At 45.4% G+C, this 13,545-nt stretch overlaps 1 protein-coding gene across 1 annotated transcript; it reads left to right on the forward strand.

The window, feature by feature from the left end:
* The first annotated feature begins 332 nt into the window (after positions 1–332).
* BFSP2 (beaded filament structural protein 2) lies at positions 333–13,186 on the forward strand. The gene is made up of 7 exons (XM_072329888.1): positions 333–848; positions 5,627–5,709; positions 6,720–6,876; positions 7,742–7,903; positions 11,536–11,667; positions 12,435–12,655; positions 12,950–13,186. The coding sequence occupies exons 1-7, from the start codon at positions 402–404 to the stop codon at positions 12,951–12,953; spliced, it is 1,206 nt and encodes a 401-aa protein (XP_072185989.1). The 5' UTR covers positions 333–401; the 3' UTR covers positions 12,954–13,186.
* The last annotated feature ends 359 nt before the right edge of the window (positions 13,187–13,545 follow it).

The raw sequence follows: 13,545 nt of genomic DNA on the forward strand, positions 1-13,545 counted from the left end.
ACTTTAAGTAATGTCTTGCTGCAGGAGGGCCTGTCTGGAGTCAGCGAGCAGTTAGTGTGTTTGTAATTCATGGGTGGATGGATGAGGGCAGATCATCCAGGCGTCAGCGCAGAAAACACCGCTGGCATTTTCACACGTACGTTGTCATGAATTCCTGCCCCGCTGTGCCCGTAAACACCATTGTGCTGTTCATCTGCCACATTTGCAGCAGCAGCAGCAGGGAGATTTCCCCTCAAATGGATTGCTGACCCAGCTGCCGCCGGGACAATGCACAAAGCCCGCCTTCCAGAAAGCCGTCGCACAAAGCCGAAAGCCCCACCGAGCCCCGACCTGCTGGGCTCGGCACATCCCTCCCGCCAGTGCGGGGCTGGCGGCGGGGCTGAGCGGGCCGCAGCGGCAGCATGCCCTTGCCCAGGCGCCGGTCGTCCTTCCTGGGGCAGCAAGCCCCTTCCTCCACCGCCGAGAGCGTGGGGGGCCCGGGGCGCCGGGTGAGCGTAGGCAGCCTGTCGAGGCCTCCCGGCGTCTACGTGGGTGCCGTGCCCACCGGAGGAGTGAGCAGCTTGGGCACCCGCGTGTCCCGCCGAGCGCTGGGCATCAGCAGCGTCTTCCTGCAAGGTCTGCGCAGCTCCTGCTCCGCCGTGCCCTTGGCCGCGGGGCTGGAGAAGGGCAGGGGGCTCTCCTACGAGAGCCTGAACGGCTGCCTGGTGGAGTACATCGAGAAGGTACGGGCCCTCGAGCAGGTCAACCAGGAGCTGGAGGAGCACATCCGAGTCTACCTGGACAAGAAGTCCTCCAGCGTGGGCAGCTGGGGAGCGCTGCGGGAGAGCTGGGAGGCCGTGTACCACCAGGTGAGCGGCGGGGCGCGGCGGGGTGGGGAGAAACGCGGCATAACCTGATGCGTGCAGCCCATGCGGAGGGTGTTAAGTCCGCCCTTGTGATAATTACAGCCGTATCGCTTCACAGCGTGCCGAGGAAAATGCTTATATTAAGGAAGAGAATCGCCTGAGGCATCCTGTGCATGGGAGTGATTGAAATGCACCCCAAGGTGCCACACTCTGCTCCCATGGAAATGGGCCATTTCTCTAATATTTTTCTTCCTTAGCTGTGGTTATTAAGCCGAGAATCAAAATTATTAACAGGAAACTGCTAGGACTGAATTAGTTTATCCTCCATCATGATATCATTACGAGCGTGTTAGTTCTGTTGGTGGTTTTGGTTTGTTTTAATTAGCAATTCAGATTTTTACTTTCTTCCCTTGTTTCTTGATGACATTTTCCAAAAGCTCTGTTTATAGAAAAATAATCATTACATGAGTGCAAATGAGCAACTCCATCCCTTCGCTTCCCACTCTGCGGGTCACAGGCTATGCAGTCCTGGGAGGCTCTAAAGGGAAACACTGCCTGGGGGTGCCAAGTGCTGGTCACATTTATGCCGTGGACCATCAACAAGCCCCAAAGGACCACATCCTCCTGGTTCCTTTTGCTGGGGGTGAAGGAGCTGGAAGCGGTCGGGCTGTGCTTGCCGGTGTCCTGCTGCAGGGAGAATGAGGCTCTGCTTCCTGAGGCCTCAGTGTGCCTTGAACTTTGCATCTCCTCAGCTCTCCAGCCCATAGTCTTGCCATTCGTAACCTCTTGATGTTTTACACCAGTCTTAGAGGGGACAATTCCTTTAGTACCCTGATGGATTGTCTTCAGGAAGCTTGAAAGGCAGCTTCACATTCCCCTTCTGGGGAATGGCCAGACTTATACCTCTGGCTTAGGAAAGAGGGTGTGTTGTTAGTGTGCTGCACTTTTAGGGCTGCACCCAGAATGCCTCAGATGCCGTCTGAACCCTTTGTGCAGTGGGATAATCAATTCTATGACAGCCTAAACCTCTACCACCTTCACATTCAGCTGTGAGGTGGGGTTGTTAGCTTTTAACCTCATGCACAGGCAATATTTCAGGTTTTACAGAGTACATATCAATCTCCCCAGCCTCAATCCAGGTGCTGCTTTTCCCAAGGCGATGCAGCAAAAGGCCACTCTTGCTACCTTCATACTTTTCTCCTTTGGGCTCTGAAAGAAGGCCCAGCCATGAGAGGCTGGCCAAAAGCATTAGTCTGGCCTATAGGACTGTGTTGAAGACAGTGGTCTGATAGAAACCATTTATTTCAGCATGTGGAAGGAAAGATTAAGCCATGGGCTTCCGAAGTTCTCCTGTAAATGCATCTTGTGTAAAGTTAAAAGCCCGAATGATTTTCTGTTCTATGAATAAGCAACACATGAGACTCGTTATCACACCTGAGACCATGGACTCAGCAGCATCCAGAAAGGCATCAGGCACTGGTAAGAGCAGCAGAACTATGCAAAGCTATCTGTAAAGCATAGCTAAGAATTTGGGAGGTGTGGTAAATTGTGCAGTCCCGATCTTGGTCAGGTCTCTGCTAAAATGAGAAGCTGCCAGCCACCAGGGCTATGTTTGGCCTGTAAGTGCCATCACACTTCAGCAGGGATGGAGTCTGCAAGCTCCTCAAAGCACCTGGTTTTCTTTGCTGCCAGACTTAACCCAGTGAGTGAGTGTGGCTGTTGGTGCAGCCTGGTGAATCAGTAGCTTCTATTCAAATCTGATATCTTTGCTAAAAGTTCAAGTTGTGAAAGTGGAAGAAAACTGCTGAGGCATTCTAATGGCTTCGTGTGGCAAATATTCAGCGTTAACTTGAGCTGAAAAAAACACGCTTTCAGAAGGCATGTGTGCATCACAGATCCGAATGCAGAAGGACGACATGGGGCTTAAAGGAGCTTCTTATATCTGTATTCGTGCTCCAACACTTGCCATCCTGGCAGAGAGTGAAGCCTGCAGCAGCCCCACAAGGCAGTGCAGCCCTGCTCTGGGCTTCGCAAATGGAGCCAGCAGGGCCCTCTTGTGTCCCGCGGACACAAACAAGGGTGTTCCTTAAACTGCTGCATTGCCTGCTCCTGCTCCCATTGCAGACCATAAGCCATTCTGCACTGAACTCAACTTCTCCGCTTAGTGATTTACATCCCTCTGAACTGAGCTGTACGTATTTGCTGGCAAGATGTTCCTGGTTTCCTCGAAGGCTTTCATTTTCCATAGACATTTGGTCAGATACTGCAACTACGTGGGCTCACTGCTGGAGGCAAACGGACTTGTTTTGGCAGGTCAGGGCAAATCGCAGGGCAGCGTTTATTTATGCTGAGTAGAGTGAGGGGAAAAATATCAGCTTCATCCATTCATGTATGAGTGGCAGCAGGAGGACAAAATGCAATGATTTCTGCAGAAACTAAAGGGAAAAAAGCAGATTCCAGGATCAGATTTTCTAGACATGAGGAGAAGAAAGAAGTAGTGGGTCAAAGAAGTACTCCTACCTTCATACTGCTGCCACATGGTCCTTTCTCCATCCTGCAAGGGGAAAAAGGGACCCAGCAGCATGGCCCCACAGCCCCAGAAGAGAGTACCTGGGGCTCAGTGCTTGTCCAGGGAGGCTGCAACGGAGCAGGGAGGAGGAAATAAGAATCTGAGTGCTGAAGATGAACCATCTCTGTGTGCTGGAGAGCACATAAAGGTCTTGTGGCTGGTCTGGCTGCTGTGCCACAAGGCATGTTCTCTGCCCACACCTGTAGCTTTTGTAACATCTCTGACTTCTGTGCTTTGAAGGTTTCTCAGACCTAAAGTGAGGCTTTTTTTGGCCCTTGGTGACATTTGTGGAGTTCAGCCCCTCTGTCTAGGTATTATTTTCATGACACATGTAGGAACTTGCAGTCTTTTATATGGTCGTATATGGTCCAGTCCTCTATCGCATCATTTGGAACTAGCCAAGAAATCCCAGAGTTATAAAAGAAAAACTGTCAGCTCAACATGCAATGGCATGAGTTCTGTTTCCTCTGGAAGCCAGGCTAAGCCAAAGCTGGTAGGAATGGTCCTCCAGCCATGGCCACCTTTTCCTGTTGCTCAGAACACCAGGTGAGAAGTAAGCAAGTCATTACTTCTACTCTAGTACCTCCTCAGAGTTATAAATTGTATAGTGCTGTACTAACTTCCACCATGGACACCTCAATGCCTCAATGTGGGGCATGGGTTATTCCTCCAGCTCCTTCCTCGTCCTTGAGTTTGTAAGAATTTATGGCAGTGAGCCACTTTTTGTAATGATTGGTGTTAATTACACGTACCAAGGCTTCAGCATTGCATTTCCCCCTCCACCCCTTTAGTGAGCAGAAGGCGTACAAGCAGGTAGGAGGACCACAGTACAGCGCTGATCCTACTGGCAGTACTTAGGATGACTTGTCTGGACACAGCCTGGATGCCCCATGTTGCACAGTGTGTTTCACCTTGGGAGAACAGAACACTTCAAGGGATTTGCCATCCCATAAAGTTGCAGACTTAATTATCCAAAGTAAGATATAGAGATTTCCTGGCCCACTCAAGAATCTGCTCCTATTGCTGTGGTGATTTGGTTTCCACCGCAAATTTCTGTTCGTATCTCCTGGAACAGATCAAAGAGATGTTTGTTTGCTCAGCCCACCACAGCCCTACAGGCTCCTGTAGCACCATGCAGCCTCCCACTCTTGGTCCTTCACTACCAACCCTGTCAGATGGCAGGCACTCCCTGAGACAAGAAACTGAGGTGCAGATAGTGGGACTGGGTCTGTACTGAGTGCATGTCCAGGTAGGTACCCAACTCCAGCTTGCTGCTGATCCTAGGTGGCTGTTCCAGCCATCATTATGGCTTCAAACTTGGTTCAGCTCCTCCAAAGTGCAGCAGCGGCCTCAAGAGGCAGGGCCTGTGGAGCCCTTGGTCTAAGTGTTTGCTGTCACCCTAGAAGCAAATTGGACCTTTCTTTGGCCAGTGCATGTGACACTCTAGGGCAGGCTGTGGCCTTTTCTTACCATTTCCGATTTTGTATAACCCTCTTGAATCCCAACAGGGCGCTGTGTCACAAGCCTTTCAGGTTTGATTGCCCCTCAAACGCCTCCTGGGGATTAAAGCTACACCAAAAAATCTTAACAATGATACCACAGTTTTATTTGCACAGTCTCTCCAAAGCACTTCAAGTTCAGAGTAATAATATTTGAAGACTGACTGCTTCCCAGGTCTCGTATCTACAGCAAGAGCGTATGCAGTCCCATCAGAGAAGAAAAACAGCACTCTGGGAGCTGAGGACCACTCACTCAAGGCACGAGCATCAAATATTCCTTGGTTCACGGAAGAAGATGACCCTGAGGAGGACTGCTGATATGGGAAGTAGAATAGGAGCTGCATAAGTGCTCCTTAAACTCTATCTAGAAACTCTAAGTGGGACTTAAATGCTGAACATACCTTGTGTGCAGTAATGAATTTTGCCCCTCGTGACCAGCTGACAGTCGGGATGAATGTGTTTCTACAAGAAGATGAATCCTTAGGAGCAATGAACACGTCGGTGAAAAATCACAGCCTATTTGCAGACAATTTGTGAATTGATATGTACAAAAGTCATTGATTTAATTACCTGCAATGAGTCATGTGAACAGCCCCAGGCTAAAAGATTATTTTCAGAATCAGAACTGTTCATCTGCTTAAGACAGATGGGCCGTGCAGGTAACGCCTGTGCGAGATGCTAATTGCTTGAGCTGTGTTGTCTCTCCCTTCCAGGTGGGTGAAGCAGTCCTTGAGAACGCCCGTCTCATGCTGCACACCGAGAACATTCAGGCCTCTGCTGAAGACTTTAAGGACAGGTAGACCTGAGGCTGCACCTGGCCGGCCCTCTTCCCTGACACTCTGCCTTGGCAAATGCTTACTTGATGAGGGTGTAAGGCTTAGTGACTATTAGCCCACCTAACGTGGGAGGGTTGTTGTAACGCAGCAAAATAATTGCAATTCTAACATTATTTTGGAACACATTCTGAAGATTAATATTTATTAATCTCATCATATGTAGTGTTATTCTTTGATATATGGACATCAGTGTCTTTCTTATTTTCCTTGTCTTCACTGAGAGAAAGAAATGGTGAAAGAAGATCCTAAGTACTGATCAGCCACCTTTTAAAAAGTCTTTCTATCTGCAAAGCCTAATGTTTAGCTACATGAGCATGTGAAGCTCTGTATTACTCACAGGGCCTGATCCTTCTAGTTTTTACTCCTAATGGACTCGCACATTTACAAATAGCCATTTCCTATGAGTTTTGCTATCCCTCCAAATTCTGATTCTCCCCTCAGGTATTATTTTATTTCATTACATCAAAATGTGCATCAGTCACGTTCGTAGGGTTGTCTTTGTATTGTTTGTTGCTTTACATCCACTAGGCTACACACATATTTTAAGTGGTTTAATAAATAAAGTGTGTGTGCAGTGGAGAGAGTTAAAAACACCACACTGTTGTTCTACTGTATGTCCCGATGATTCCAGAGTGTGGCAGGGAGGAGCAGGCAGCAGTCACACTGAGAAACAGAAAAATCCACACGTATTCATACGGTATACAAACATCAGACCTAGCAGAAGACAGCTTGCCATGCTTATCAGGAGTGCTGTCAGCTTGACGCTGCTGCACCACAGCCGGCTGGCCCGGCCTCTTTCATTAGGCCCAGAGTTAATGACGAGGTACATCGAGACAAAGGTGAGGGCAGAGCACATCTCACGTGTTTCTGTGCCTCTGTCAGGGGCACAAGAGCTAATTAACAAAATGGCGTCATTAAAAGAATGCCCATTTTTCTTGCTGAGCTGTGCCTACTTTATTTTCCTCTACAGGTACGAAAATGAACAGCCATTCAGAAAGGCAGTGGAAGATGAAATTAATTCCCTTTACAAAGTGATTGATGATGCTAATTTAACTAAAATGGATCTGGAGAGCCAGATAGAAAGCATGAAGGAAGAGCTAACTTTGCTGTCAAAGACCCATGAAGAAGTAAGTCCAGGCTTGGGGCGCTGCAGAGCTAATGTGTGCCTGCTTCATGTGGCTGGCATCGTGCACTGGGCAGAGCAAGCACTGCAGCACTGCACCTGTCATCTCCTGATGGGGGAAACTTCCTGTTGTTCTCCTCTCTGTTAATTTAGAGCACTAATTTTTGAGACATCATAAGGTTACAGGGATGTGAGTTCTAACTCTTCCCTGTCTGATAAATATGGCACAGAACAGATGCCCATACCCCATTTCTTGCTGGATAGACAAGATATTCACAAGGTTGGACATCTGAATGTGGAAATCCCAGCAGCAAGAGGTCAGATTCACAGCCACAGGGATGTAAAGAGAAAATGCCTGTACAGGGCATTGGCTTCAGTCCTGCTGTGCTGACACTGCATGCTAACTCCATATGGCTCAGGATGTGGCTGAGCTCAGTGCCCGGTTCCCAAAACTGAGCAGTGACCAGTGGCTTCAGTACCACAGCAATCCATAAGAAAGATGGAAGTTGTTTCAGATAAGAGGGAAAACATGGAAAATGGGAAGACACGTGCAAAATCCCCTTTAAACTTCCAAGTATTATTGCAGTGTTTATAATGAAACAAAGAAAGTTGGTGTTGATGCTCTTCTCTGCCTGTGCATGTGGCACAAAGAAAACAACAGCTTCCCAGCAGCTCCTCTCCCTCTGCATTTAGCCAGTGCCACAGAAAAAGAAACCCTCCAGTGCACTAAATCACTAACACGGAGGCACCACTGGGGACTATGTTTAATTTTTCTTTGGCAACAGAATAGCTCTTCCTCAACGCCCCCTCTGATGCTACCATTCAATGGTCCATTTCACTTTTTCTTATGTCTGTTATTGTTGTTCAAGGATGTGAAAGTGTTGTACAAACAGCTCGCTGGATCTCAGCTGGAAGAGCTTGATGTTCCCCTGGGAAGTGGCCTGGACAACATACTGGAAAAAATCCGAATCCACTGGGAGAGAGACATTGAAAAGAATCGTGTTGAGGCAGGTGCCCTGCTCCGTACCAAGGTAAGCACTGTTACCGGTCTCCATAAGTTACTCCAACATCTAGAGATTCAAAACAAACCTCAAATCTGTCCAGCGTTCTGCAGTAAATTTAAGGGCTGGTTTTTGGTTTTGGTGTTTTTGTTTGGAAACGGCGCCACTGATATCACAGGTATTTGTGGGAGACTTCTAAAGGCTCTGCAGCGCTGGCTAAGAAAAATGAACGTAATCACTTGATACCTCCTGTAGAGGATGCACCAATCATTACCCTACTTACTGGAGCCATTCCTTCCCTGGAGAATGTACAGAGACCCATAAATCAAAAGGGCAAAATACATCACTGTATGCTAATTATACAGCTATGCATTCCTTGCGCATTTCTCCTTGAAATTGTTTCCTTTGGCAGCAGTGGGAAAATTGGAAAAGTGATGATAATAGACATTCCCTTTGAAAGTTGTCTCCTCTCTTGATGCTGAATCTAAACCAGGCTTTTAACTCAGCTTTTCCTCTGTCACAAAGGATCACTCTCATTTTTTCCTGCCCGGCTGAAGAATTTTTGCAGAACTGAAGCATTAAGTTCATGATCCTGTGTTTTAACAGCTGTCCAATTCTGAGTTGGTGCTGACACATCAAATCACAACTACAGCTGTGCTACAGAGATATTTAGCAAAGGCACAGTCTCAGCTGTCCTCTGATACAGAGTTACTATGGGAGGGATAGGGGGCAGTGGTGTGGAAGAAGAGAAAGAAGAAAAGCAAGAAATAAGTTTGCAAAGATATATGCAAGTTCTGAGCGGGTGTCTACATTGAAAATGAAGAAAACAAATCCTGTGACAACAATGGTACCTCAGATGCCAGGGAATGTACAAGAGGCCAACTAGGATTTCATCCTGGAGGACCCACATTCTTCGGTGTCCCCACTTTCCTGTCCTAATTATACCTCTGTATGTGCAAACAGTCAGTCGCAACTTCATTCTCTCCATTTCCTTCATACCTCCAACCTTTCATCTGCCCTCAGATGCGATTTGGAGAGAAAACAGCCAGCTCAAAATGACCATTTGATCCTACAGCTGTGATTTCAATCAAAGCCAACACCAGATGTGGCAGAGAAACTGACAGGCAGACAAAGCCCAGCCCCTCCTTCACCACCTTAGTCAGATCTCTTCTTGCTTAGAGATTTGTTGCAGATACTTGTTTTGATTTGCTTCTCTAATGGAAGAAAGAACCAGAATATCTCTGAGATTTCTGGGAAGAACAGTTCTGGTTTTGAACAGGTTCTGGTACAACATTCTAGCCTGAGTTCTTTTTGTCCCCAAATTAAACTCAGATGATGCACTTTGTATCTCAGATAAATACACGCTGTTACTATTTATACAGGTAACAGGAGCTACGCTAATTATATCCATTCTTTTTTCCAGCTCATGCCTTCCTATGCTGCTGGGTCACACCATTTTGTCATCCAAGTGGTGACAAATTTGTCTTTGCACTTACGCAGCGTTGAAAGAGAACGAGAACTCCTTAATTTCTAACCAATTCCTTGCCTCATTTACTTTTTCTTTTGGCTGGACTTGCAATTTTGGGCTGATTTTCATGGGTATTTATGCACCACAACATAACAGTTTATACCTAATGGTGTTTTACGTGGGATGTTTTAGTTGAATAAATAACCTTAAAACTGCAGTCTTTTGCTTTGAGCTCTGCACATAATGCACAGATTCTTTCCCTGAATTGACACAGTAATTTAAACCTTTGTAAGGCATGAAAGCTTTTTAATGTTGTTTGGCTTTTTTTGTTTTGTTTCTGTTTTTGTTTTTCCCCTGAAAGGGTCTTTACTTTCTATTACTCAACACTGATCTCCACTTAGTGAAATGGTGCTGTTCATTCACCAAGTTTGATTCCGCAGATTTTCCTCTGCTCATTACTAACCTGCATTGTTTTCTGTCACCCATAAGTCTTTCCAGTTAATGATTTATCCACGAGGCAGTACGGCTTAATGCACCATGCTGTTAAAATTCTAGCATAATGAACCTAGACCTTAATCTTCCTCTGTGTTTCCTGTCTCTTGACCAGCTGTTGATCCATGGCAGTACTTTGCCCTGCGCACACAATTGCACAGCTTTCCCTGCCATCCCCCACATTATCTCTCGTAAAAGGTTTTGAAAATCTCATGGATTATGTCAGTTGTTTCTCCCTCCTTCACTGCTTTGCTAACATGCTCCCTGACCAGTGAAGACATTAACAACGCCCACACCCCTCTACAGACATCATGCTGCTCAGACCCTGGATGTTGGTGTCCTAATCATACTTTAATTATCTTGATTCCATTAAAAAGGCATTAATGAGAGATTCTACGGTCTTGCAGAATGCCTGACTCAGAATAGCACAGATGTTTTTGAAATCCATACGTTCCTAAGAAGTTCAAGCACTAAAGAGCTAAAGATTTCAGAGGATGGTTTCATTCTCTGCTTTTATTATCCAGCTGTTTGTGGGCACCACAATTCAGTATAGCCTTTCTTTATGGAGTGTCTCAGGAAGAGGATGGGCAGAGGCCCCAGAAGATACCATCTGCCTAGTGAAGAGGTTATGAACATTATATCTGCACTTCTCTGTAGAAGGAATCCCAAAGCTGAAGCCAAATTTCATGCCCAGCAATACCTTCCATATGGACATCTGTGGGATGACTCCATTGGTAATCCTGGAAAGAGGACACGGAAACTCTGTGTGCATCAAAACCTTTGCAGCTCATCCAGTGCATCACTTCCTATGCCATCCTCAATATTTAAGGTCTGATGGGCCGCTTCCATCTGCCTGTTGTGTCATTCACATCACTTGTGTTAGGAAGCCTTAAAAGCTTAGGGCAACTGCCTCAAGAGCCCCAGCATCACATGTGGTGAGGGAAGGTGGATTTACAGGTAGTATATGGGCCACCAGTAAGGTGAACATGACTGAGAGATGGAAGGCATCACGCAACGTGAATAAGCTAAATACAGGTGAAATGGCATCCTTCTTGACCTATGTCTCCCTTTAAAAAGAGGCATTTACAGATCATTAGAAGTATATAACTTTTTTTTTTTGGCTAAGGTCTATTTTCCTTCAGCAATATTAAAGGCCCCTGAACTTAACATATATAAAAAACGGCAAGCAAGAAGAGCATTAAATTGCATAACTTAATTAACAGAAATTGTTTTTCTGCCTTTTGTGATATAAATTCTTCTCTGATTCATAGAATCCTATGTGAAAAAAGATGGTGTGAATACATCTGGAATCAAATGGGCCAAGTGAAAACACTTACTTGAAAGTTGTTATACATATTATATATATGTATTATATACAGCCACAAGAAGAAGAAAAGGAATAATTACAGAAATGCTTTCTTTTCATCGGTGATTTTGAACATGCTAGTAGGAATGTTGAATAGCTTTTGTTGACTTAGACCAAGTATGTATGCTTACATGTATAGGGCATTTTACAGTAAGTGCCTAGACACTAATAACTATCCAAACCATTACTTGAAGGAATGTAATACATAGCAATCAAAATCAAAATCAGAATTGCCACAACCTGAACAAAAATATATATTAACTGTTATGTTGGAACGTAAGGCAACTAAAACACAGTTTGAGTATGCCATGACAAGAAGTCATAATCTTGCACCAGCAACAGGCTGAAGCGACAGCTGCAGTGCGAAGCCAAGAGGAAGAACTGGTAGAGGGCCTGAGAACCGAGTTCCATGAAACTGCCTGCAAAATACAGAGCTTGCAAGCTGAAACTGAGTCCTTGAGAACCTTGGTAAGTAACACCTGTTTTGAATGGTTATCATCTGTGTGATTTCATCATGCTTTCTGAAGAGAGCATGCCCATGTTGTGGCTTCAGTGTCTCCACACTCACCTTAATAGTAAGTTTCACTAAGATTGCTGAGTAGGTTGTATTCTATAGCGTAAAATAGTTCAGCTCGAAGAGACTTCCAGTGATCATCTAGACCAGCTGCATGACCTCCTTAGGTGTAACCAAAAGCTAAGGTGTGTTACTGAGGGCATTGTCCAAATGCCTCTTGAGCACTGACAGGCGTGAGGCACCAGCCACCCTGCTAGGAAGCCTGTTCCAGTATTTGACCACCCTCATAGTAAATCATTTTTTTTTCATGTCCAGTCTGAGCCACCCCATCCTGCTAATGGTTCTCAGGAGTAGAGCCAGCACATCCCTCTGCTTCCCCCCTCATGGAGCTGCAGGAAGCAATGACACCACCTCTTGGCCTTCTCCAGGCAATGTAATCCAAGTACTCTTAGCCCCTCCTTACAGGACATGCTTCCCAACCCGGTCACAAGCTTTGTTGCCCTCCTCTGCCTGTTTTCAAGAGGAGCCCAGCACCTTGGAACCAAACTGGTTCAACTTTTGTAATGATAATACACATTTTTCAGACTGTTTAACAAAAGGAATTCTGAAAACATTAGATTGCCATGTGAGCATAGGCAATGAAGATATTGGCCAAACCTGAAAAAAAATTACTGGGAAGCATATTGAAACTATTTTAATGTCTGCTGTCTTGGCCTTATAGAAGAGGGGTCTGGAGAATTCCCTATATGATGCCAAGCACTGGCACGAGATCGAACTGCAGAACCTGGGCTCTGTCATTTCCAAGCTGGAGTCAGAGATGGCAGAAATCAAAGCAGAAACTGAGCAGCAGCAGCGGGATCGTGAGAATCTGCTGACCAACAAGCAGCAGCTAGAGAAAGACATTGCTGCATATCACTGCCTTCTGGATGGAGAACAAAGCAGGTACATTCATCTGAAACACACACGGGCACTCAGGGAAGAGAATGTGACTAGAGCAGTTCTGTTTTCTTAAAGCTGGGTCCTGAATCCCAGCTTTTGATCTGCTCTTCTGCTCAGCTCAGGGAGAAATTTTTACTCACCCTGAAATAAAACAAGAAGTGTATCAGATTTGTTTTCTGCTGCATAGTCAGGTCATGACAAAGCTGATGAGATCTCACCAGCTGAACTGAAGATAGCACCTGGTTCAGTAATTGTCTTGTTTGTAGTAATGATCAGTCTTCTTTCTTTAACTTTCAGTTGATCATGAAATTCCCATCCTATAGAAGATCATTGCCATTCAAAGCAAAAGAAGATGTCACCGCTAAGTATGTTCTTGGAAGCTAAATGCCCATCAAAGCAGCCTGCTTTATTCAGTTTGATTCAACAATCAAAGTAGGTTGTAGCTTGAACAACTTTATTAGACCCTCTTCATGTAATTGCTTTGCTTACTCATGTTGTTAAAATTATAATAAAAATAAAGAATATCAGAGTTTTTCTGTTTGACTTTTTCTTTCAGTATTTTTTGTGTTAGCTGAGGGGGACTACATTACATTAGCAGCACAGTGCCTCTACTTCCCACCATGTCAACTAGTTCTTGGTGTTAGTACAAATACATTAAGACTGGACTATTCCTGCACTATGCAAACAGCACAAGTGGCAAGTACTCTGTGTTACAAGACCAGCAGCTCATTAGAGTGAAATGTAGATAAAATGAGGCCCAAGCAGTTCAACCGTTACATTATCTTGATGCAATTAACTCTGCAATACATAAGCTAGCAAGAGCACTAATGCAAGCATCCCAACAGTACTTGGTAAATACTTTTTGACTCTAGACTAAACTTTTGCAAAAGCAG

Source organism: Excalfactoria chinensis, chromosome 2 (genome assembly GCF_039878825.1).
Source record: "Excalfactoria chinensis isolate bCotChi1 chromosome 2, bCotChi1.hap2, whole genome shotgun sequence".
Taxonomy (NCBI): Eukaryota; Metazoa; Chordata; class Aves; order Galliformes; family Phasianidae; genus Excalfactoria; species Excalfactoria chinensis.